Source organism: Tenebrio molitor, chromosome 5, assembly GCF_963966145.1.
Source record: "Tenebrio molitor chromosome 5, icTenMoli1.1, whole genome shotgun sequence".
Lineage (NCBI taxonomy): Eukaryota > Metazoa > Arthropoda > Insecta > Coleoptera > Tenebrionidae > Tenebrio > Tenebrio molitor.
Window position 1 is genome coordinate 2,857,079 of NC_091050.1, and position 23,027 is coordinate 2,880,105.

Below are 23,027 nucleotides of genomic sequence, written 5' to 3' on the forward strand. Positions count from 1 at the left end.
TACAGCATTAAAAAATGAACTATAGTTTGTTAATACCAGAATTACTGTCTTGTTAACGAAATACCTAAACTCAACCATGTAAGTATCATTTTCTTGTTGAAGAACTTTTTGTGAAAATTTTGGCGTAAAATTGGAGTTTCGCTGCCATATTTACTTCAGATCTTCGTATGTATAGTACTCCCAGAACTCTCAACGTTTTATGATAGACAATATCATTATGAAACTTAACAAAGAATTAGGAAATGGCCGTAAATAAACAGACTTTTAAGGGTCGGTCTTTACCCTCTGGATTAATATACTGTTTTGATGTTCCAAGACGACTATCGCACCTATTTGAACTGGTCTTAAGCAAGCAAAAATTATGGACATGGATGATGTTCTAAAAATAAAAATAGATCTCGATTAATTTTTGGCAAAAGACTTGATGCCTTCAGTCAAGTCAAGTCAAGCAACTTGTCTTTTTTCTTCTTCTACTACCAAATTGATGATGTTTGTGGAATTATTTTCTGTGAATAAAATTCTATATTTTACCGAGAAATGCATCATATGTAATGCATAAGTAGGTACTGAATGCATTCTTCATCTTAATATTTTTATTTATTATTACTCAGTTGTACAATCAATTAGGTACAGTATAATAACGACTACAGAATTCTGATATGCGACTGCAAGCTTCTGTCAGTAAATCTTCAGGTACTGTTAAAACAATCCTCATAAACCCTGGAGTTTGAAAACACTGAAACAAACAGTAAAATCGAAGTTTGTAAATTTAAATTAATATACTTACACTTCCTGGCAAGCAAAAAACAGATTCTTCTTCCATTAATTTTATAACAAACTCCGAAACATCATTAAATGGAAAATTTTCAAGTATAATCTCAATCATCATATACATAGTTCCTTGTGGCATGTAAGGCACTAAACCTTTTACAGTTCGCAAGAAACTGAAAGCCAAGTTACTATTTTTTTCTAAAGTAGTAATTAAATCATCATGAAAACTTTGCGGTGTATTACGTAAAATGGCAGGCAATGCCCCTTGAATGAGCGTGTTACTGCCTATAATTCTTTGACTTAAGCTCACCAAAGCTTTGCGAATCTCTGTTTCAAACGCCCCTAGCTCATCATGAATTGCAATCCATCCCAATCGCCATCCCGGTACTAGAAACCTCTTAGCCAAACCCCCACATATTAAAATTGGAACACGAGAATTCAAAGACGCTGTAGAAGCAAACTTGTTCCCAGAAAATACAATTTGTTCGTAAATTTCATCAGCAATTACTGGAATTCTGTGAGTGTATGCAATGTCAAGTACGTTCTTTAAGTGTTTTTCATTATACACCGAACCGCAAGGATTTGAGGGATTATTTAGAACAATAACCGCAGTATTCTGATCGATTTGTGATTCCAACTGTTCCAAATCGATTTCCCAATTTTTTTCAGGAATCAGATCATAGTATTTTACTTTGACTCCGATTACCTCAGCTAGAGTGCGATATATAGAAAAACCTGGTCGCGGCATGAGTAAATTGTGATTTTTCTTTGCATCACATAATGCTGTAATACAAATTTCCAGCGATGACGAACAACCACTACACAGTATTATGTCTTTAGATGTAAAGTTTGATCCATCATGACTCAGATATTCTGCGACAGCTTTTCTGGAATCTTCATATCCTACACAAGGAGCGTAACCATTACAAGTGCCCCTTTCAACCGTATCAATTATGGCCTGTGTTGTTTCTTTTGAAGGCTTCAGATTACCATACACAGTAGGATCTCCTATAAAACAATAATCACCGCACATTAGATGGTGTAGAACCTATATTGTATTATAGATATAGTATAATATCATTCAGAGTAGAAGATCTCTTTGTGATTCGCCCAGTTGTAAAGTGGCCTAATAAAATCACATATAGCCCCAAGGGCTTCAAGGCGCTAAACTGTCAACAGTTTTTTAAACTTTTTTTTGTATTTTTGATATGTTAGTGTATACTTGTGATATATTGTTGTTTTTAGAATAAAAATCTCTATCAGAATTACTAAAACAAGTAGGTAGTGTTACATTTTAAAAATGCAAGTATTTCTCGATCATCTGATCACCGTGCGCACGACTCGCGGCGAGTCTATAAAAGAGAGGAACCAGTGCGGATCAGGGAGTAAAACCCAGCGCTGAAAAGGCCAGAAGCCTCAGCTGCGCTCTGGATAAATTGTTAATCACCTACCCTAAGTCGATATAACTGTAACACATAAAACGGAAATAAATGAATTTGAATTGAATTGAATTGGATCAGGGGAGAGGTCTTTGGAGGTCTTGTCTTGGTTGGTGGTCAGATTGGTGCCGGACTGTGAAGGGGGCGGAAAGGGCGAGTGGTTGAGCGGCGAGGAAAGGGTGTGGAGACGTCGAGGGTGAGGCTGGAAGAAGAGTCCAGGAAGTCCAAACCCAGAGGAGCGGATTTACGGACGGAAGGTTCGCGGAGAACCTAACGCCGGAGCGCGGAGTCAGATTCCACGCCCGAATTTCGTCGTTCACCGTGGGCCCGAGGAAGTCCGCGAGGAACGTCCAGGTCTCCAGAGAAGTCGACCGCCCCGTGACGATCAAGGCCAGGGTGATAGAGTAAATTTTTAGTTTTCTGGAAGCGAGCGCGTCGTTTCAGGCAGAACTTTTTTTCTGTTCGGGTTTGTGTTATCGGTCTGCTGGTGACCTTGCCTGCAAACGGCCGGTCAGACCGATAACAGTTTTTTTTTAATTGTTCTTGTGGTATTTATCTTTTGTATCCTCGTGTGCCGCGCGATTTCCTTTTCTATTCGAATTTTTCTTTTTTTTTGGGGAAGCGAGGTGAGGCCCGAGGGATCGGTCCCGCCGATCGCGGACGGCGTAGAAGATTAGCGTCGAGGACGATATCGAACTTCGCTTTCGGTTCCCCTTTTTTTTAATTTTTCTTATTCAATTTTCTTTTAGAGAGTTTTCCCTTTTTTCAATTTAACCTTGAAGCCCTAGGGGCTATACGTGGTTTTATGAGGCCATTTTGTAGTCTATGCACAACCATTTACATAATTTGATGTACAGATACCTAATTAAAATCCTACGATAACTATAAGGAGTTATGGACTTGTCTCTTTTTTTGGACACCTGTATATACAGTACGTTTTATCATATACGCAGAACTACCATTTCGGCAACTAGCACCTAAAGTATAAACACACTAGTATACAGGAACAACGTTTTTGAAAATTATTTTTTTCTTCCCTAAATTTCAAGCCACAATACGTATTTACACAAAGATTTGAAATGTAAAATAACTTTTCATGACCATGCTTATGCTATTTTCTAGCGTGTACAACACGTTCGGGCTACGCCCTCGTTAATCAATCTGCAAATTCGTGAAAACAAGTATGACTTTCATAACTAGTTGTACAAATAACTAATTTCAAATTAGTATGTAGTACCATTAAGTAATAGTTACCATATCATATCATACCTAATAGATCTTTTAATTTTGAATTTTGATAAGTTCAAGTTCTTTTTCGCGCATTTAGATACCGATACCGTTGCAGTAGGTACAGCTGCGTTTTTAAAAAAGTCATTACATTTTACACATATTATGTAAAATATACGAATAATTAATATCTAGTAATAATAATTATGGTTAAAATACGAACCTATGGAAAGAGCAATCACGGGTTTGGCAGGATTGGGTTGCAAATTAAGTGTATCGACGATCTCCCGAATGTAATTTTTGCAGTTTTTGGCAGTTGAAGAAGAATCTATTTTCCAAAACTCAGCTTTCTCTTCAGTAATAGTAGATGTTTTTTCCTTTAATTGGTTGTCCAACATTATCACACAAAACTTATTTAATGATTACTTTTTGAGAGAAAAAGTAAAAAATACAACTATTCTGTACCATAAACGTAACTTGTCTGAATGACCTCCATATGGGCAGGTATTTAAATATGCTTTAGCTATATCATGAGTTGACACTTTTTCAATGGGTGTTTTTCTGTGAGATCTAACTTGTTAGATACAAGTTTGATTTTATTATGCTAATTTTGTTTATCTGGTTTTGAGGTATGTTAAAACGTAGTTTTCTGTAGAAATTGTCTTTGCTGAAAGCCTTATTATATATAAACGGCAATTATTTTTCAAATTTCTAAATTATTTTAACTACTACACCTTTTTCAAGTGTAATTCAGAAACCATCACTTGTATTTCACATTAGTCAAATCGATTTCAGACAACATGAATTGTAATTCAAATTTGTCAATTGTATTTCAGAAAATGTTAATTGTAATTCAGATCAGTAACTAATCTCAAACTACCGCTTAGGTAACTAAGGTCGTATTTTTATTCAATATATTATATAGTAAATTCTTTAAAATATTAACAGAATATTATTTTAATTATTTAATTTAATTACATATTTTCATTAATGCATTGCCAGTAGGATAACAAACTCTGTCGTCAAAAGTACCTACCTAAGTACCTAATTTGCGAATATCATTTTTAAATCAATAAAGTAACGAATTCTGAAATATAAATGACGGACTCTGAATAACAACTTACGCTTTCTGAAATACAAGTTTCTAATCTGAATTATAATTAACGTTTTCTGAAATATATCTTACCGTTTCTGAATTAAACTTGAAAAAAAGCTGTAGTGCTGCAGAGCACATAACACTTTTTAAGGATTTTGTCCTGTTTTTTAAGGTATATTTAAAAAGCAAATATTTCAAGGACTTTGCCTTGTTTTTTAAGATAGAAGGTATACTATACAAACATTATACAAACTCATGTAATTAACGATTTTAAAAGAAAATTGATAGATTTTTCCGACGGGGTAAAACACCCTGTCTGTAAAATTGATATAAAAACTGTATTTATTAATGTTTTTAAAGGCATATTTAAAAAAGCAAAATATTTCAACAATTTAAAAAACAAAAATTTTAACGATTTTACCCTGTTTTCAAATATGGCGGCAAGGGTCGAACCCTCTTAAATTATTACATTACCCTATTAAATATCTACATATGTATAGAATTAATATATAATTAATTGATCATTTTTTTAAATTTGGAACGCTTCCTGAATCTGGGCTTGAGCGATTGCTTTAAGTGTTTTCTTTTTAAGACGACTGCGAATTCTTCCTTTTGTACCTCATTTTTAAATGTTAAATGCTCCAAATGTAATCCGTAATTCGGTTTTCTTAGCCTTATGGTCATTGAAAGCTGAAGCAACTCTAATAAAGTCTTTAAAACCAGTAGCAGCTTCGAACGTTATAACACCCAAATCCGGGAATCTCCCTCGCGACACTATTATCACGATGCTATGAACACCCTCCAACGATATATTATAGATAGATATATTAATTTTTGTTTTTGTTTTCCTGAATAACCGACATCGAATGTTCATTAAAAATTTGTTTCGAAATATACAGGATGTCCCAGAGTTGCGAAAAAGCTCCATAATTTGTTTGTTATTGAAGATATCAACTTTTCCTTTTTTCTAGATGATAGCTACGCTTCTACTGCACGGGAAATATTGCGGTATAGGTATATACCTACAGGTGTCCCAATATTATAAAAACACTAGTTATGTTTTTTATAAAATGTTACGACAGATTTACAGTTGGTTGAAAAAAAAAACGGGAACTGAATAAAACTGACACATTTTCACAATTTTTTCATAGTGTGATAACTTCTTACGAGAGATAGGTTAGAATTATGGTCAAAATTCAATGACATTTTTTTAAATTATTTGACAGGTATTGTCAAATAGTAGCAAAAGACAAATGGACAAAACCAAATTTACATTAGAAAAATTTTCTTTTCCCATTTTTTTTTTTGCAACCCACTGTACAATCGCGGCCATCCAAAAGTGAACGATAGCTTGAGAAAATTTCTGTATTTTTCCTTAGATTAAATCAGACTGTATTCATTGGCGTTCGTGCAGCAGGCGTTACTATTTTAATAATAAAAAGTTGTAATAATAAAAATGAGACTGAGAAGTAATTAGTACATTATTAAATTGAAAGTAAACTTTAATAAAGAAACCTTTCCAACACCTATTCGCATTGGCCTCTCAAGCCTGTTTTCTTGCCAACCCCTCTTTATATTGAAGATGCAAGTCTTACTGCAATGTAATTCTCTTGCCACAGCAGCCAACGACCAATTTTCTTTTGGCTTTGCAATAGCCCTAGCTGTCTGCATCGGAGTGAGATGTGGCTGATGTAGCGTTTAAAAAAATAGTTTCAATAATTTTTTTATCGCTAGTGTCAAACTTTGACATTTTAGGACGCCTATGATTTAAAGTAAAAATCAAACTATTAAAAAAAAACGTTCACTTTTGGATGGCCGCGATAGTACACCAGGGAAAAAAATTGTCACACTTTATTTTGTCCACCACTGTATCTCATTCGGCGTTGATACTTTGACAGATTTATTACTAAACATAATTTACAGCACACAATATTATAAAATGTACAGTTGCGGACACGGAATTTTAGACGTCAAATTTATGTCAATTCAAAAAATGTCAATGTAAGCCACGCTTTATTGTCATTATGATTGATGTTTGAAACTATTTGACATTTGAAAGTTTATTTTTGGTATGTCAGTATGATAAAAATTTCAAAAATCGAAAGTGAAAGTAGTTGTACTATGGCGGACAAAAATTTTTGAACGACTTGTTATTCCTTTGACATATAAATGTAAAACTGGCTTTATGGTCAACTAACCTCATTTTTTATTTTTGCCTTTCTTGTCATGTCACCAGTGACAGATTAGTCAATCATAGATTAACACAAAAATTTTGGTGTGCCTATGTCGGCTCACGAATGGTGAACGTGGATGAATCTTAATCGTTTCGTCTTTGCCGTCGAAATTGCGAAAGTCGCTGCAGCCCCTAGACTATCGAGTGGTGTAGAATGTACATACGTACCTATCTAGTTCTTAGAGGTTTAGCATCAACACAAAATCAGGAATGTCTTCATCATAGATGAAACCAAATTTAGTTCTATTTACGTCAAGACAGAACGACCCAACAGGTTGTATTTTGGTACGCAAATATCAAAAAATTCAAAGTACAGATCAATCCACAATACTAACAAATTATAACATTTATTTATTAAACTTAAAATTAAAAGTTTAAAATAAAAAAAACTTTACAACTAAAACTGAAGAAGTCAATATTTGATCATTGCTCCATTTTGTTGTACAACCAAGAGCAATTTATTCCTCATGGACAGGCACAGATTTCGGTGAGAGTTCGGGGGTGCCTCGTTCTGTTCCACGGAAGACACCCGCCTTCTTCCAGAACCTGGACGCCGAACCACCGTTCCAGTGTGTTCCCACTTCCGCATATGGCATGGATAGTGCCCTTCGATAACCCTAAATTCGTCGAAATTTGCCCATACGACATACCCGCATACCCCTCTGGTGAAGGGTTACTATTTTGGCTTTAGTAAATTCAGATACGGCTGGCATTGTATCACTAAATTATTATTATAAACTTGATAGACGTTTACTTCAAACCGTCAATTTTTCGATTTAATTTATAAACGTCATAATAACAGTAAAGGGCAGTTTACATTGACATTTTTTGATATGCCAAAATTTGATCGTTCAAAATTTTTTGTCCGCCATAGTACCTAAAACCAGCTTTACATTTTTATGTCAATCGAATGACAAATCGTCCAAGATTCCGTGTCCGGAGTGGACGGACAGTAACGATCCCAGCTATACATAGGTAGCTCTTGGGTTATTTACCAATTCTGCAATAAAAAAAAATGTTTACTACGTATAATTTATTTCCCTCCAACACCCGGCGGCACGGCAATTTTGCCGGAATACATACACTATTACGGATAATACTATCAAGTAATAGTGCAGTGCTTATCAACATAATTACCGGCGTCTCGTCTCCACATTTTGACTTTGTTGTGTTTTTATATTATGTTCTGTGTCAATGTTAAGGACCTTCCTCACGATATGACATGAGTATAACAATATACCTACAATATTAATAAAAGTAGCAAAACATACTTCTTTAATGTAGTCACAGTAAGAAATTATGGGAGATATTCATATATGTTTGAATTTCGCGCGTAAGTTTTATAGGCGGAATCGTTCACATGAGGTCGTGGTTGTTGTTCCACACTCCTGTTACCATCATCAGTTTCTGTATTCTATGATCATAAAGTTCCGTATATTGTACGTCAATCTGTGGTTAGTATTCTGTCGTCAAATACAAATATTAAAAAGGCAACCACATTCAGACTCCATCGAATTTGTGAAATTGTATTGAAACGTTCCAACAACACAGGTAATTTATCACCAAAGACTTTTGAGCTATTAAAATTACTCAACCTTATACTGCGCCCGGATGTCACTTAATGTGACGCTAGCGGCTTATAAAATGGCAGATCGTTTCTCAGTAATGATATTTGGGAGTGAGACATCTCCATTTTATAATTGTTGCTTGATAACTGACCGCTGAATCAGAAGCAGTATCACGGGTTAACAAAAAATTTAATAGTGGCAAACGTTCGCAAGTAAAAAATGTATCAACCATAGTTATTTCCGTTTCAGCAAGGAAGAAGAATGCAAACTATTAAATGCGTTGTAGTGGGTGACGGAGCCGTTGGTAAAACTTGCCTTTTAATAAGGTAAAATTTGAAATGTTGTTTCAAACAAAAATAAGGTTGTCATATTTCAGTTATACCACGAATAAATTTCCATCAGAATATGTACCAACAGTTTTTGATAATTATGCTGTAACTGTAATGATTGGGGGTGAACCATACACATTAGGACTATTTGATACTGCAGGACAAGAAGACTATGATAGATTGAGACCACTTAGTTATCCCCAAACAGATGTTTTCTTAGTATGTTTCTCAGTAGTGAGTCCATCCTCATTTGAAAATGTTAAAGAAAAAGTAAGTAACTTGAAAGTCTCTAATTATCCTAGCTCAGTGTAAGGAGAAAATGAAAAGTAAAAGATTTGCACCTTTAAAGAATATGACTAAATCTTCTGAATTCTGAATTGTTTTCCTGCAGCATTAATTAGAAGGTCTTTTCATTTCTACTGCAAAATTTGAAAAGTACTTTCTGCTAATTACATTATTTCATACATTCTAGTTATTTAAAAAAAAAGTAGATTGGAATTTCTATTGCACTACTTTTCTGTTCTAAATATACATAAATCCCCAGATTACATTAGAAATTAGAATTTGGGTTAATTATATAATAGATTTTTTTATTGTATAAAACATTCAACTTTTTAAGAAAGTGAATCCTCACAACCAGACTAACATATTTTGATTTTATTATGAGTATGTATCAGTTAATATGTAATGTTACAATTTAGTTCTCCCCTTCAAAATTACTTATCTTTTTTTCAAGTTCACATTTGCAATTGTTTTATGTTTGGCGCCCCAGCCATTTTATTTTCTGACTTCACTTTCATTATTTTTGTCATTATGTAATACAAAACATACATTCATACATAATTGCATTTGGTAAAACATCTGTTCTGGTATTTTTTATTATGTAGAAAGTCCTACAGTGACCATCAAAATGCGTGGTTTTGAAGTTAATTCTTGCTTGATTCGAAAAATTATTTTTAAAATAAAATCTCATTTCTACATCAATCATATTTTAATTCGCGTAGATAACACTTACGTAAAATCATATTTTTTTTTCCATATAACATGTTTGAAACTCCAGTGGCTTATCTTATTTCTGAAGTATTTTTGAGTAATAATTCCATATTTTAAGCTTGTTTTTAAAGGGAAATGTACATGGATCGTAAATAGTAGAATCACTTGCGGTATAATTATATTCGGTTTTGACTAGAAAAAGCCATCATGTACATCCTTCTTTGTATAGTCTTCAAATAATCTTATTTACATATTTTTAAAGCGTACGAAAAATGCAGTATGTAGTACAGTAATTGATTACCAGCAAGAGGCAGTGTTTAATAACCCCAAAACCATAAAAGAACTGATAAATAATCTGGTCATAGTTTTTTACCGTAATATCCTAAAAGATTTAAAAGTTTTTATGACCATTTTTAAATAATTGTACGCACCTTATTATAAAACTGTTTTGATTTTTCTACTTATAAACTTAAAAAAATAACCCAAAACCATATTTAATAATTATGTAATAAGTAATTTTTTAATTCTGAAAAACAAGGTACACATCAAACAAAATAATTCAATTTGTGTACTGGTTTTTCGAATAGTTCATTCGTACATTACGCTTGCTTCTTTGTTGTGGGTACAGTGCTCCACAGTTTTGATAATGATATGATTTTTTTTTTGCAAATATGTAAAAGCAATCCACATGAGCTTGCTTTTTTCCATGCTCATTTTTACAATTTACTTTGCGAGTGAACGTCAAAATTGGGTTACGCAGAATTAGATAATGTTATGTTTAGAGTGGAGTCCACGTTTTATTTATAGCCATCTGACGAATCTGCAAAATTATAAACGTTACTTCCAGTGAAACATTCGGCAATTACAAATTTTAGAAGGGATTTTTACAATATAGTAATATACACAAGAATTGTGTATAAATGGAATTTTTAAATAATTGTAATAGGTACTTAATTGTGAAAGTAATGTTTCTGTGGTTTTTTACATTCTCTATGTGAGCGTTTTTCAAGTTCAACATCACAAACATTATCCTCTTCATTTGTAACAACATTTTTGACAAGTCAAAAAGTGGCCTTCGTTTTATTGCCATTTGGACTGATTAAATTGCACTAAATAATTTTTGTAGTGGGTTCCGGAAATAACACATCACTGTCAAAAGACGCCGTTTCTTCTCGTCGGAACACAAGTGGATTTGCGTGATGATGGAGCTACAATTGAGAAATTAGCAAAAAATAAACAAAAACCTATTTCAGTGGAGCAGGGTGAGAAGTTAGCTAAAGAATTGAAGGCCGTAAAGTATGTCGAGTGTTCAGCTCTGACGCAAAAGGGTTTGAAAAATGTCTTTGATGAAGCAATTTTAGCTGCACTAGAACCTCCAGAGCCAATTAAACGTAAAAAGTGTGTTATCTTGTAAACAGTAATCCAGCAAAATTTAATTATTACAATTTTTTATACTAGTTAAGACAAAATTTTATATTTATTTGTTTATTTTTTGTTAGATGTACTATGAAGATTAATTATTGATTAAAAACTGATGATAAAACTTCTTCCATTTTTTTAAAGCTCAAAGAACAAAAATATACATACATATTGTTTAAAAACTGAATTGAAAGGCTTCTGAGAGCAATAGTCAGTATTATACCCCCCGATTTGATAAAAATAAATAGAATAACTTTAGTACTCTTATGTGTGAATAAAAAAAATTACATCCACAATTTCTTCACATTTTTTACGTTTTTCAGTGATTATTTTTCTATCGACAAAATTTCATTTCCGTATGAATTCGATTTATTTTGTATCAAAAACAATACGCGCGTTTCTTATTTTGGGTCTTATTTTTGTGATAAAAGTATTTTGACTAGAATGCTGTAAATTCTCAATAATTGGCAAAAAACAGCAAGTCATATACACTACATTTTTTCCTCTAATATTGCGAGAAGTCTGCTTTAACTTAATAAATCTATTAATAATGTAAGATTTCATATAGAATTTGAAGTTCAATGATAATGATCACGGAAAATATAAAATGGTGCATTTACAAAAAATATATCTTTCATGTATTGTTTTTAAAAAAGAATGTAAGAGGCCTTATTATACCTATTATAGCTGAATTTTCAGTTTATTAATTCAGTTATCTTCCTTTTCCTACAAGAATGGTACATGACTGATAAATTTCGCACCAAATCTTCGTCATTTTTCGATGTAATTGTACATTTTCATTGTTTGTATCGTTTTTATTTCTGTATTTAATCATCGCAGTGCAAGCAACCATCTAATAAAAATGTAACACTAATTTAGGTAGAGCCCTCGTACAAAGGTCTCTCTGTCACCATTCTGATGATTTGATTGGGTGTATACATAAATTTATTATGTAGGTGATAACAGGCCAAATCATATAAATAAAAATGTGGAAAATGGGAGAGCGTCTTTACTATAATGCATTTAATCTGTATATAATAGTATAGAAGAATAATTTGTGTTAGGCGTGCAGTTAAAGAAAGAGTGAAATCTCCAGTAACCCCACACATTGTCAAAATTACAGTAAGGAGTTCATGATCCTAAGAGTCTTATGTAGTTTGTTGACAATAATGTGGAGTCAGCATATTTTTGCTCTCAGTCCAAATCTAATATTTTAAAATTGAGAAATAAGATCCAAAATTGGACCGCCAGTTATCCTCAATTAATATTTAATATGGTTGAGACACGTTTAATTGAAAACTGTATAAATGGTGCTACTATGTTATAAAGTTATTTTTTTTAACAGATTACCTAATGAATATCAGTACGTTCATGTAGAATCAATAATACTGTATTGTTTTATATTCTAACTCTCTAAGGCTTGATAATTTTGTATATATGGCACAACAGATTATATGAAGCTTTTTGCATTTAATTTCTTTTGCTAATTTCGACACTGTTTTATTGTACTAATTTTAGTTTAGCGTCTAATTTTAAATATGTAAACAGGAACTGATTGAATGTATAAATTCGATTGTCACTATAAAACAAATTAATTATTGTTTTATACCAAATTGTAAATTAAAATAAACGTTTATATCCAGTATTGTACTAATTGAAATTTGTGTGTAACATTTTTTTTATCACTAGGCAGAGCTGTGCTTTTGTAGAAAATCCATTCACATTTTTGACCAGTTAGTTTTTTCCCCCTCAGGTTATGGCCAACAATAATTAATTTGGATAACGATCGTAAGTATATCAGGCACGTGTATTGTGACCATGCACTGCATCTAGAAGATGTGCTTCAAACGTAGCGCAAGCTCGATTAGTGCTCATTGGCCGTAGGGTGTATCCTTTCAAATGACGCGCCGAGGATGAGATTCGATTGGTTCGTACCTTCACCCGTTCCAATTTTGCCGAATTTACGCGAATTTAAAGGAAAGGTGTCGTTTTTGCAAGACAGCACACGTGCCACGTCACTTGTTCTCCAGAAAAGTCAATGAAATTGATTTTAACACAGGACCATCCAGCATAATCTCCTGATTTAGTCCCGTCGGATTGTACCTATTTCCAAAACTGGAGAAAGTCGAGATGTTGATCGGTGCTCTAGAAATCTGGTTTGAAGACTAAGGAAACAATTTATTTCCAAAGGTTTAGTTTCTTTATAAACGTTGTGTTAAATATGTGGAGTTAAAAGATGATAATGTGGAATAAAATAATATTATTTCGCAAATATGTAGTTTCCTTTTACACTAGCCTAGAAATTTCATCACTTCTCGTAGGCAGACTTGAAATCTAAGCGAAAATCGTTAGAAATTGTTACTATCAAAGCAACCCTAAGCACTAAGCAGTAGTAACCAAGCTCATATACGGTTCTGTTAATCGCCTTACGGGAATAAAATCGTTTCCTATTTGTTAGAGGCTTTGATTTAACAGTACCTATACACACAGGCGAGTAGCGGTTTTGTATCAAATCTTTTCTCACACTTTATCTCGTAAAGGAAAGTTTTTTCGATAAATAGGCAGTTATGGAAAAAAGTTACTCAAAACGGTGAGTTCTATTACCAGTTAAAATATTTGCATTGATTTCGATTACACTTGATATATCAAATTGTTATTTATTAGAAAATAGCATACAATAATCCTTTTGTTAAAAATGTATTCTGCAACCAATCTTGCATTTGGCTTTTCCTACTAGAAAATGTCGGTGGTTTGTCCTTGTCCAACTGCACCGACGGTCCATTGTCCATAATCACAACACATTTAAATTTGGTCAAAGCAGGAATACGTTGATTAATCATAATCACCAAATTTTAAAAAAGTTCTCCGTCCATTATCTTGTGGTTTGAGGTAATCTCTATGGTTATTTTTTGAATTTATAAAAAGTTACATTCCCCTAAAAAGAGTAAAAAGCCCGAATGACACTCCGCATGTAAAACGGTAAAACTTGATCCGTCACATTTAATTTTCCTGGAACCTGGAATTACTTTTTCAGTCTGATTTGTGCACCCAACGACGAATTGGAGAACCATTTTGGTAAATCCAAGTTTCGTCCAGATACACGAATCGAATATTAAATGAAAAACTTATGTTCGCTGCAACATGTTTTTGTTCACATAAAATTTTGCGACCGCTTATTGCTTCTTTATGTTTGTAAGTAACCCATCGGACTTTCTTCGGTGGTTTTGCCGATACGACGATCGCATTTTTCTTTGATTTCGGCGAACTTGCAAGCAATATGAGCAGTGTGACAATCCAAAACTGGAGTGTACCCGTTGGTGATCTGGCCGGGAAGATTTAAGACGATCACTTGAGCAGTGAAATCTGCAGTGCCCCTGGGTGGATTGTCTTTGGAATCGCCAGCAACGCAATTCCTTCGCGGATACGCTCTGGACGTTGAAGCAAACATTGTCTCCAGGCGCCGCTTGCAATGCTTCGTGGTACATTTCCACCTTAACCACCATCACTCCCTCGCCTATGATTTCCACCGATCTCACCTTAGTGGTCAGACCTACTAGAGCAAAAGTGACTACCATGCCCATGCTTTTGAATAATGTTTGTCCCCCTTGAAATTCCAATTGTGTGAGCGAATCTGCCAAAAGTTTATCTAAAGTGATGTATTCATCTCTTTCATTGTATTTCCCTAATTTCCAGTTTGTTTAAAGTAGGTAGGTACTTTTCCACTGTGGTGCGGCCCACCTACAATAATTTCGTAAGTAATAAATATTGTACTTTATTGTGACTTACATTAAATATGTTTGTAACTCTTAAAATTACTTCTTTCCGCTTTAAGTCTGGTCGATCTTTTTTAAATTGAAAATAGCACCGCTTCATAGCCAGATTTCGTTGTAGCAAAACTTTTATCGACATTTTACTGACGTTTTGAAAATTTTTTGTAGGTTACCTACTTGATTAAAAACAGGATTTTTATGAAATTAAATTATTAAGCATTCACGATTATTTCAAATTCCGACTATCTATGAAAATCTGACGTAGATTTTCCGCACTAGTGCTTCAATAGTACCTACCTAGTTTATTTGACGAGTCCTTGTGTAAGCCCAATTAACACACGAACGAGTTGAATACGTTTTTTTGTTCGACGAGCCCATTAAAGGCTCCAAATCGCTTAAAATCTTTAAAAGTAGCTTGACGTTTCGTTTTGACAAGTGGTGACATTTATCAAAATCCGTTCACATAGGAGAAAATTCTCAAATTCTGACAGTGTCGAACAAAAAAATCATGAGCATTCTGGAAATAATTTGACTTGATGATAATAAAATCTAGTTTACAAAACGTCATTTCTCCAATTTGGATGTTGAAAATTTCGAAAGAGTGAAAATAAATCGCTATTAATTCGATTGACATTTTGGCAAGCGCATGGACAAGCGCCAAGGGTATACGACAAATCAAACATCATGTTCGTTTCAAAAAATCAAAATATTGTAAATATGTACTATGCCGGACAATGAATTTAGGCCGGCAAATTTCTGACATTTCAAAAAAGTCAATGCAAGCGACCATTTATTGTCATTATGACTGATGTGTCAGTTTGTCAAACTGAAGGTTTTCAAGCTGTTTGGCGTTTCCTTCGCCCTTTTCGTAACTTACAGATCATGACCTACTAGCATAACTGATTTGTAGTAGCACTTCTCTCTGGTGCACGCTTCTTTTCCCAATTTTAATTTTGATTATTGCTGTCACGATGACAAGAATGACAAAAATCGAAAATGGGGTTAGTTGAACATAATGCCAGCTTCACATTTTGATGTCAAGCCAATGACAGGCCGGCCTAAATTTATTGTCCGCCATAGTACAAACTTTGACGTAGGTATTCGGTACATTCGCGTAAATGAAGCACTCGCTCCTTCGTCGCTCGTGTCTCAAATAATGCGCTCATGTAAAGGGTTACAGAGTCGAATGAGAACGCACCACCCGTGTAAAAGCCTAAGGTTCAAACAGCTGATTTTTTTTACAAATGTTTCCCTAGCCGCTGAGCAAAAAGAGATGGAGTAGAATAGCATTCATCAAATAAAAAACTACACAAAAATGATGCAGTTGATATTTCGTTTATTAAGATAACTGGACAAATTTCTCATTCTGGTTAATTTATTCCTACATTAGACTTATCAGTTTATCGATGCCAAGTTATAAAGATCGAGAATATTTTTTTCCCAAAAATGGAATTTAAAAAACGGTTACAATTTGAAGCCGTTACAAACAAATGCCTCTTATTATTGCTACCCACATCTCGTAAATTTACAGTAATAAGTAAAAGTCTCATTATCCCATCACTTTTTATTCGGTCATAAATAATGATTTCGACTCAACCCTCATTCAAACTTTGATGATTCCACATTAATTGTTTAATTTGATTTGCTTTTGTAATTATCGGGATGGTTAAGTTGGCACTCGGGGTCCAAAATTTTTTAAAAAACTTCTTCACCACGCGACTCGTTAATAGGGTAAAAAGCAATTTGTTAATTCGTGTAGCGTGTGTGGCGCTTTAGACGTAGATCATTTCTGACAGGTTTTAAATTTTTCATACGATCGATAGTGATCGTTTTCCGGTGTACACGTACGAGGGAACACCCAGTACAACGTAAAAGATATCGCAAAACGCTATTTACTTTAGAAATCAACGATATAAATCTACCATCCGGTTATTTAATGCTCACGGCGGGTTTCTATTGATGTTATTAATCCAATAACTTCGTACAGGATGTAATGCCGAGAGTAGCGTATTATTACAGCAACCTCGCTGTCGTGTCGTTGTTGGCTGTCGCTATTATCATGGTACACCACCACTTGCTACCGCAAAGCAAAAGTGTGAGGAGTACCGGTACCCCAAGTACCAACGACCAACGACTCGGTCGCAACGTGCACACTTTTGAGACGGCGCACTAAAAACAAACGATAACGAAAGTTGCCTTCGAGTCGTAGAGCGGGGAGCGATGTTTGAAATTGAAATAAAGGTTACAAACACGTGGTGCGGTGTGGCGACATGACACAGTGGTGTTTTATTCGAAAATTAGTTGACTGATAAAACCTGTCAAAATATGCCGGAGTCAAAAAAGAAATGTGACGGAAACGTCACTTCCGAAAACGCCAATTCGGAGGTGAGAATGAAGAAGGAGCTGGCTCTCATCGACGGTGTTGCCATCATAGTAGGGGTGATTATCGGATCAGGGATTTTCGTGTCTCCTAAGGGTGTCTTGAAGTATTCAGGATCCGTCGGACAAGCACTCATTGTCTGGATACTTTCCGGAATTTTATCCATGATAGGTGCCTTATGCTATGCTGAGTTGGGTAAGTTTCAACGCGCTGACAGTGATGACTATAATGTTGCATCATTTTTTTTATCACGATTCGTGATGATAACACGTGCTTTTCTATCACCTGCTAATTTATTATGAGGGTATCGGTTCATTTCGACCTAATAATTTCAATTAATGTGGCTATAAAAAAAATTATTACTGTTAGAAAAACCCAGCATTTAAAAGTCTTGCCGATTGGATGTAGCTAAAGTAAAATACCTACCTATGACCACCTTAATTATTAATTTTATACGTAGGTTTTTGAAAATTTTGAGAAGTTAAACAATCTAGAAATTTCGTAAAAGAGCGAGATGTAGCCATTTATTACAAACAACACAAGTTGGCTGTTGGCATCAAGAAGTGAGCAACCCTCCTTTTTCTCCCCTAAAAATAAAATTATAATAAATGGAGGTCACATTAAATAGAAATTACAGTTTATCAATTCGAACAAATGCCAATTATAATGCTGACCAGACACCTTCTAGCAATACGAGCCGGCTGATTTGCATAGAAACGCAGGAAAAGCACGAAGAAATTGTTTATTTTTAAGGATTTTTAATTTACGATAAACATACGAAATTTTCCACAAAAGTTAACGCACGCGTGTTTTTTATTACACATGTTTTAGTTTATTGAAAACAGTAGTTCGTCAACTTCTTTGTGCTGTTTCGATAAGTTAAGAATACTATGAATTTTCAATTGTTAGGTGTAGTAGGATTTGTATTGGGCGGCAACGTGGCCGTCGAAAATTATGTCATCACCTGGCACGATCTTACGATGATAAAAACGCTTGCATTTGTTACATCATCATGATGAAAGTAATATAAAAAATATTTTTCGCAAACATGAACTAATTTTCCAAATGCAAAAATGTTATTTCTCTTCTGCCTGAAACATAAAAAATATTTGAACAGTGAGAATTTTGCCATTGATGCATGTAGGCGAAACAATTACCGTGCAAGAACAGCTGCTAACCAACGGGTAACGAACTTTTTGCAGCACGCGCGAAATATTCGGTACCTAATTGTAGTAATTAAGGTAAGATATTGGAACATTCATGTAAATGTTGCAAAATTTGTTTCACATTCGACCTTGCAACTAAAATCGAATTATTTAAATCAAGCCGACTGTTTTGTGTGCTGGACTGGGAGTTTACCCTAATGTATAAAAGGTTTCGTAAGCTTAAATTGCTGTTTGATTTCGTGTGCGACAGGGGTTTAGTCGTTAGCCAACGACTTTTGTGTGAAAAAACTTTAACATAAAAATAGTTCTAAAAATAGAGGAGTGTTATAATTAAACGCGTTTATGTAGATACTTTATAGGGGTGTTAATACACATGCGAACTTCAAACTTAGTTAATTATGCATCATCAGGCGACAAACATAATTATTGGAAACTGATATTCGTTTTTTTATTTTAAAATATTTTCAAAGTTTACAACGAAGAATGTCTCATTAAAACATAAAATCCAAAAGCAATTGTACAATCTTGCCTTCCGTATGCTTTAATTTAAAATAAGTTGCTTCGCCCTCGACATGCTCCTACCTTTTTATAAAATGTAATGATGTAGAAACTATTTTATGTAAGTATTCCACGTCGTATTAATTTTAATATAAATGTTGTGGAACCTTTTAAAAAAATGCAGTGACTGTATTCTTAATTATTTAATGACTTCTATAATAATTAGTAAGTGCTTCTTGGGGAAACATCTTTTGGCTGAACTTTCACTAATTAAGGCTTTTTTTATTCACCGAGCAAATCAGCAATTTTTGTCATCTATATTTTTTTTAAGTTTTTAAAAATACATACTCTAGAAATTTATAAATCATTATTTATTGATAATTCAATTTTGTTTGTAAGATTTGTGGAATTCATCACCATTTGTTAGTTTCATGGAAAACAAAAATATTACATTGACGTTCATATTTAAAAAATAATAATTTTAACAATTTATTCTAAAATTTAGATTTAATCTTTTAATCTTTGACTTACAACTTACAATTGCCCAAAAAATATGCACATACGATTTTGATTAAGCAAACGAACAAGTCAACATTTTTAAAGCAGGAAGATTAAATGACTTGCACTTGACATAATTTGTCTCTTGAATTGAATATTCTAATCATATTATTATTGTTATTCTACTTGTAAAGACCGGTTAACTCGATCAGTATCTTGTTGAAATTCTTAATAATATGTTTTGTGTTCCATGTTCCAAACATTGCCGTAGTATTTCAGGTCAAATTGTTCAGTTTTCTTTATGTAAAAGAATATTGTAGGGCCTAATAAATAAATAAATACATAAATAAATAAATAAATCATTATCTAACACAAACTGCGGCTTTTTTTCTATTATGTTGATATCATACAAGCTTATGCAGTAATTTGAACAGGTTACATAAGATTCTTGAGTGGTGAATACATAATTCTTGATAGTATATGTACATGTGGAATACATATGTATAAACATTTCAAGAAATCCAACATGTTGTTGGTATTTTGTCTTATCAGGACGTACTTAAACGCAGTTGTAATAGGTATATTGTTACATACAGAGAATGGAAAGGTTTGTTAAAGTGTCGCATTATTTTTTATTTAACATCAATCGTTATTTAGATTAATGCTGGGCCACGCATCGGATCAGAATCTTTTCACATCATGGATTGTGCGATGACAATGAATAAATTTAATTCAGCGTAAAAAAACACAAAAACGTGTTTTACTGTATTTTTATTGTATAGCAAGCGGTAGCGGAGTTACCGATTAGATATAAATGTATTATTTACATGTTATGCATTTTGATATTTTTTTAAATAAAAATACGTTTTGTTGTATTCTGTTGAATTTTATTTTCAACCGTATTTTCCCTCCTAATAAGAAAACGAAACGTAAGTTACAGGAGAATTTTTTTAATGATGAAAAATAAAATTAAAATAATTATTTGACTTGTTGGTACTTTACTTAGTAGTTGAATGATTTTTTTACTAATATTTTTACTGGAATGTGTCAATAACTTGTTCTAAATCAATAGAAAAAAATTACAAATAATTTGCAATCTGCGTATGAATAATATGCAACCAACAATACAGCTGTTGAATTACGACTGTCAATCTTTGCTATGACCAGTGTCCTTTTTTGACACTTATAATGCTGTAAAAAAGTTAAATGCGCAAGTCTCTTTTTTAGCTTTCTAGTTTTTTTTGAGAACGATGCTTCATTGCTTATATTCTAATTCAGTTCAATATCCGAAAATTCCTAATTTGCAAAAGAATTTTATAAGTAATAACAAATGTCGGTCATGGCGATCGTTTCAGAGCCTAAAATTAATTTGTATATCAATTGTTACGATGATGCGATTGCATTATCTATTTGAGGGTTATTTCCAATATAGGATAATATACGTAATAATTAATCAGCAACAATCGATACTGCATTTCATTATCAATGGTCGCTGATAAAGTCAGAAAGTAAGTGACAAGTTCAGTTGCACTCATATTAAACAATAGATTGATCAGGAGTGGGCAGAAGTGTAAAATGATGATATTATCACTTGATTGTTCCTAGTAGAGAAGAAATTAGGAACAGATTGGAAAATAACTCTTCTGTTGACATTTATCAATGTATGCAGAAAATATCGAGTAACAGATTTTTCGTCATTTTGATACAGCTTACTCGTACAACTTCAAAAGAAAAAATTGGCGCCCATGTTTAGTTAATATGACGAAACATTTAATACATATGATGTGATCGTAGAATCCAATACAATCCCAAAACTTTTACTGCTGAGGTGGTTGCACGAAATTTATTACAAATGAATTTTTTTAAAATCTTTCAATTTCAAAAATAAAATTCACCTTGATTTTGGTTCATTATTGGTCGTTTATCGAATGCGTTTTGATGTGATTTTCGGTATCTTTTTTACAGAAATATTGTAACTACTCTTCTACGTACAAAAACGGATAGCCAGGCAACTTCTTCGTAAAAAATATTATGTATATTAAATTAAATAGTATTCGCTTTAATCATTTTTTAAATTTATGTAAGTAATAAGGATTTTTTTTTGTTTTAGGTACAATGATTCCTAAATCAGGAGGTGATTACGCTTACATAAGTGAAGCATTTGGTCCACTACCTGCGTTTTTGTACCTTTGGGTGGCCCTTTTCATTTTGGTGCCCACAGGAAACGCAATCACAGCTATTACATTTGCACAATACATACTCCAACCGTTTTGGGGTGCGTGCACGCCCCCCTATGAAGCTGTACGGTTGTTAGCTGCAGCAACAGTTTGTTTATTGACAATAATCAATTGTTACAATGTAAAGTGGGTGACCCGAGTTCAAGATATTTTCACCGCAACCAAAATATTCGCACTGTGTATAATTGTAGTCGCCGGGATTTACTATTTATGCATTGGTCATGTAGAACATTTTAGGGATCCCATGGAAGGGACAGAATGGCAACCAGGTTACATCGCGTTAGCGTTTTATTCCGGCTTATTTTCGTATTCCGGATGGAATTATCTTAATTACGTTACAGAAGAGTTGAAAGATCCTTACAAGTAAATTTTTAACGTTCCTGACAAAAAAGATTGTAATGCGGTTTTTGTTTTAGAAACTTGCCAAAAGCAATTTGTATTTCGATGCCGATGGTGACTATCATTTACGTTGTGACGAATGTTGCGTATTTTGTTGTCTTAAGCAGGAACGACATTCTCGCTTCTGATGCAGTTGCTGTCACTTTTGGAGACAAGCTGTTAGGAATGTTTTCATTTCTTATGCCATTTTTTGTGGCGTGTTCTACCTTTGGATCTTTGAATGGTGCCATTTTTGCATCATCACGACTTTTTTTCGTCGGAGCTCGCGCAGGACATTTACCAAGAGCCATTGCACTAATTGATATCAAGAGGCTAACTCCAGTTCCATCATTAATTTTTATGGTAAGTCTTTGATTACAAGAAAATGTTGTTATTGAATTATAATTTACAGTGCATTATCACACTGGCTCTAGTGATAATCGAAGATGTCTATGTGCTCATCAATTATGTTTCATTTGTGGAAGCATTATTTATCACGATTAGCGTAACCGGATTACTGCATATGCGGTGGACTAAACCAAATTTAAAGCGACCAATTAGGGTTAACATCATCCTACCTATTATATTTTTACTAATTTGCGGTTTTCTCGTCACGTTTCCTTGTTACGTGAGTCCCATAGAAGTGGGAGTAGGTTTAGTTTTTATTCTTTGCGGAATACCAGTTTATTTTGTTACTATAGCTTGGAAAACTAAGCCAGATTGGTTAAATAAAGCTTTTAATGATTTTAACAACAGTTGCGCAAAGCTATTTCTCTGTGTTACTGAATACGAAGAGAAACAGTCCTAAATTAATTTATACTGTATAAAGCCACGATCTAATTTGTTATTTATAAGTATTATATTTCCTCGAAAACGTTATTTAATGTGACATCAAATGGTATTTATTTTGCTTATTGCACATGTTTAGTTTATTAAACAATTTTTGTAAGATATGTCGTTTGATTTACCTTAAACTCGTGATCCTTGAAGGGCGTGCCACGACAGGTGTTTAGGATAATAATAAG

At 33.5% G+C, this 23,027-nt stretch overlaps 3 protein-coding genes, 1 long non-coding RNA gene and 1 pseudogene across 5 annotated transcripts; 2 read left to right on the forward strand and 3 right to left on the reverse strand.

The window, feature by feature from the left end:
• Window positions 1–584: 584 nt before the first annotated feature.
• Window positions 585–3,966, reverse strand: Tat (Tyrosine aminotransferase). The gene is made up of 3 exons (XM_069048468.1): window positions 3,661–3,966; window positions 788–1,779; window positions 585–736 (listed from the first exon to the last, which is right to left on the reverse strand). The coding sequence occupies exons 1-3, from the start codon at window positions 3,833–3,835 to the stop codon at window positions 620–622; spliced, it is 1,284 nt and encodes a 427-aa protein (XP_068904569.1). The 5' UTR covers window positions 3,836–3,966; the 3' UTR covers window positions 585–619.
• Window positions 3,967–8,162: 4,196 nt separating this feature from the next.
• Window positions 8,163–12,718, forward strand: LOC138130552 (cdc42 homolog). The gene is made up of 4 exons (XM_069047088.1): window positions 8,163–8,317; window positions 8,584–8,660; window positions 8,711–8,933; window positions 10,783–12,718. Exons 2-4 carry the CDS (start codon window positions 8,596–8,598, stop codon window positions 11,068–11,070), a joined length of 576 nt encoding a protein of 191 aa, XP_068903189.1. The 5' UTR covers window positions 8,163–8,317; window positions 8,584–8,595; the 3' UTR covers window positions 11,071–12,718.
• A 1,006-nt stretch (window positions 12,719–13,724) lies between these two features.
• LOC138130553 (elongation factor 1-alpha pseudogene) lies at window positions 13,725–15,113 on the reverse strand (annotated as a pseudogene).
• Window positions 15,114–16,891: 1,778 nt separating this feature from the next.
• On the forward strand, window positions 16,892–22,951 carry mnd (minidiscs). 2 transcript variants are annotated; one of them, XM_069049692.1, is made up of 4 exons: window positions 16,892–17,420; window positions 21,498–21,987; window positions 22,041–22,365; window positions 22,415–22,951. In XM_069049692.1, exons 1-4 carry the CDS (start codon window positions 17,171–17,173, stop codon window positions 22,808–22,810), a joined length of 1,461 nt encoding a protein of 486 aa, XP_068905793.1. In that variant the 5' UTR covers window positions 16,892–17,170; the 3' UTR covers window positions 22,811–22,951. The 2 variants fall into 2 exon arrangements, with proteins under 2 accessions (XP_068905793.1, XP_068905794.1); XM_069049693.1 differs by lacking the exon at window positions 16,892–17,420 and adding an exon at window positions 20,640–20,895.
• Window positions 17,419–18,079, reverse strand: LOC138132267 (uncharacterized). Its single transcript, XR_011160040.1, has 3 exons — window positions 17,861–18,079; window positions 17,652–17,812; window positions 17,419–17,569 (listed from the first exon to the last, which is right to left on the reverse strand). It is a non-coding gene; the product is annotated as an uncharacterized lncRNA (long non-coding RNA).
• Window positions 22,952–23,027: the final 76 nt, after the last annotated feature.

Coding starts and splice junctions, on each gene's coding strand:
- LOC138130552 (XM_069047088.1), top strand. CDS start 8,596: ATGCAAACTATTAAATGCGTTGTAGTGGGTGACGGAGCCGTTGGTAAA. Junction 8,661..8,710: donor AAAACTTGCCTTTTAATAAG/GTAAAATTTGAA, acceptor GTCATATTTCAG/TTATACCACGAATAAATTTC. Junction 8,934..10,782: donor TTGAAAATGTTAAAGAAAAA/GTAAGTAACTTG, acceptor TAATTTTTGTAG/TGGGTTCCGGAAATAACACA.
- mnd (XM_069049692.1), top strand. CDS start 17,171: ATGCCGGAGTCAAAAAAGAAATGTGACGGAAACGTCACTTCCGAAAAC. Junction 17,421..21,497: donor CTTATGCTATGCTGAGTTGG/GTAAGTTTCAAC, acceptor TTTTTGTTTTAG/GTACAATGATTCCTAAATCA. Junction 22,366..22,414: donor TTCCATCATTAATTTTTATG/GTAAGTCTTTGA, acceptor TATAATTTACAG/TGCATTATCACACTGGCTCT.
- Tat (XM_069048468.1), bottom strand. CDS start 3,835: ATGTTGGACAACCAATTAAAGGAAAAAACATCTACTATTACTGAAGAG. Junction 1,780..3,660: donor CGTGATTGCTCTTTCCATAG/GTTCGTATTTTA, acceptor ATTGTTTTATAG/GAGATCCTACTGTGTATGGT. Junction 737..787: donor TTTTTTGCTTGCCAGGAAGT/GTAAGTATATTA, acceptor TGTTTGTTTCAG/TGTTTTCAAACTCCAGGGTT.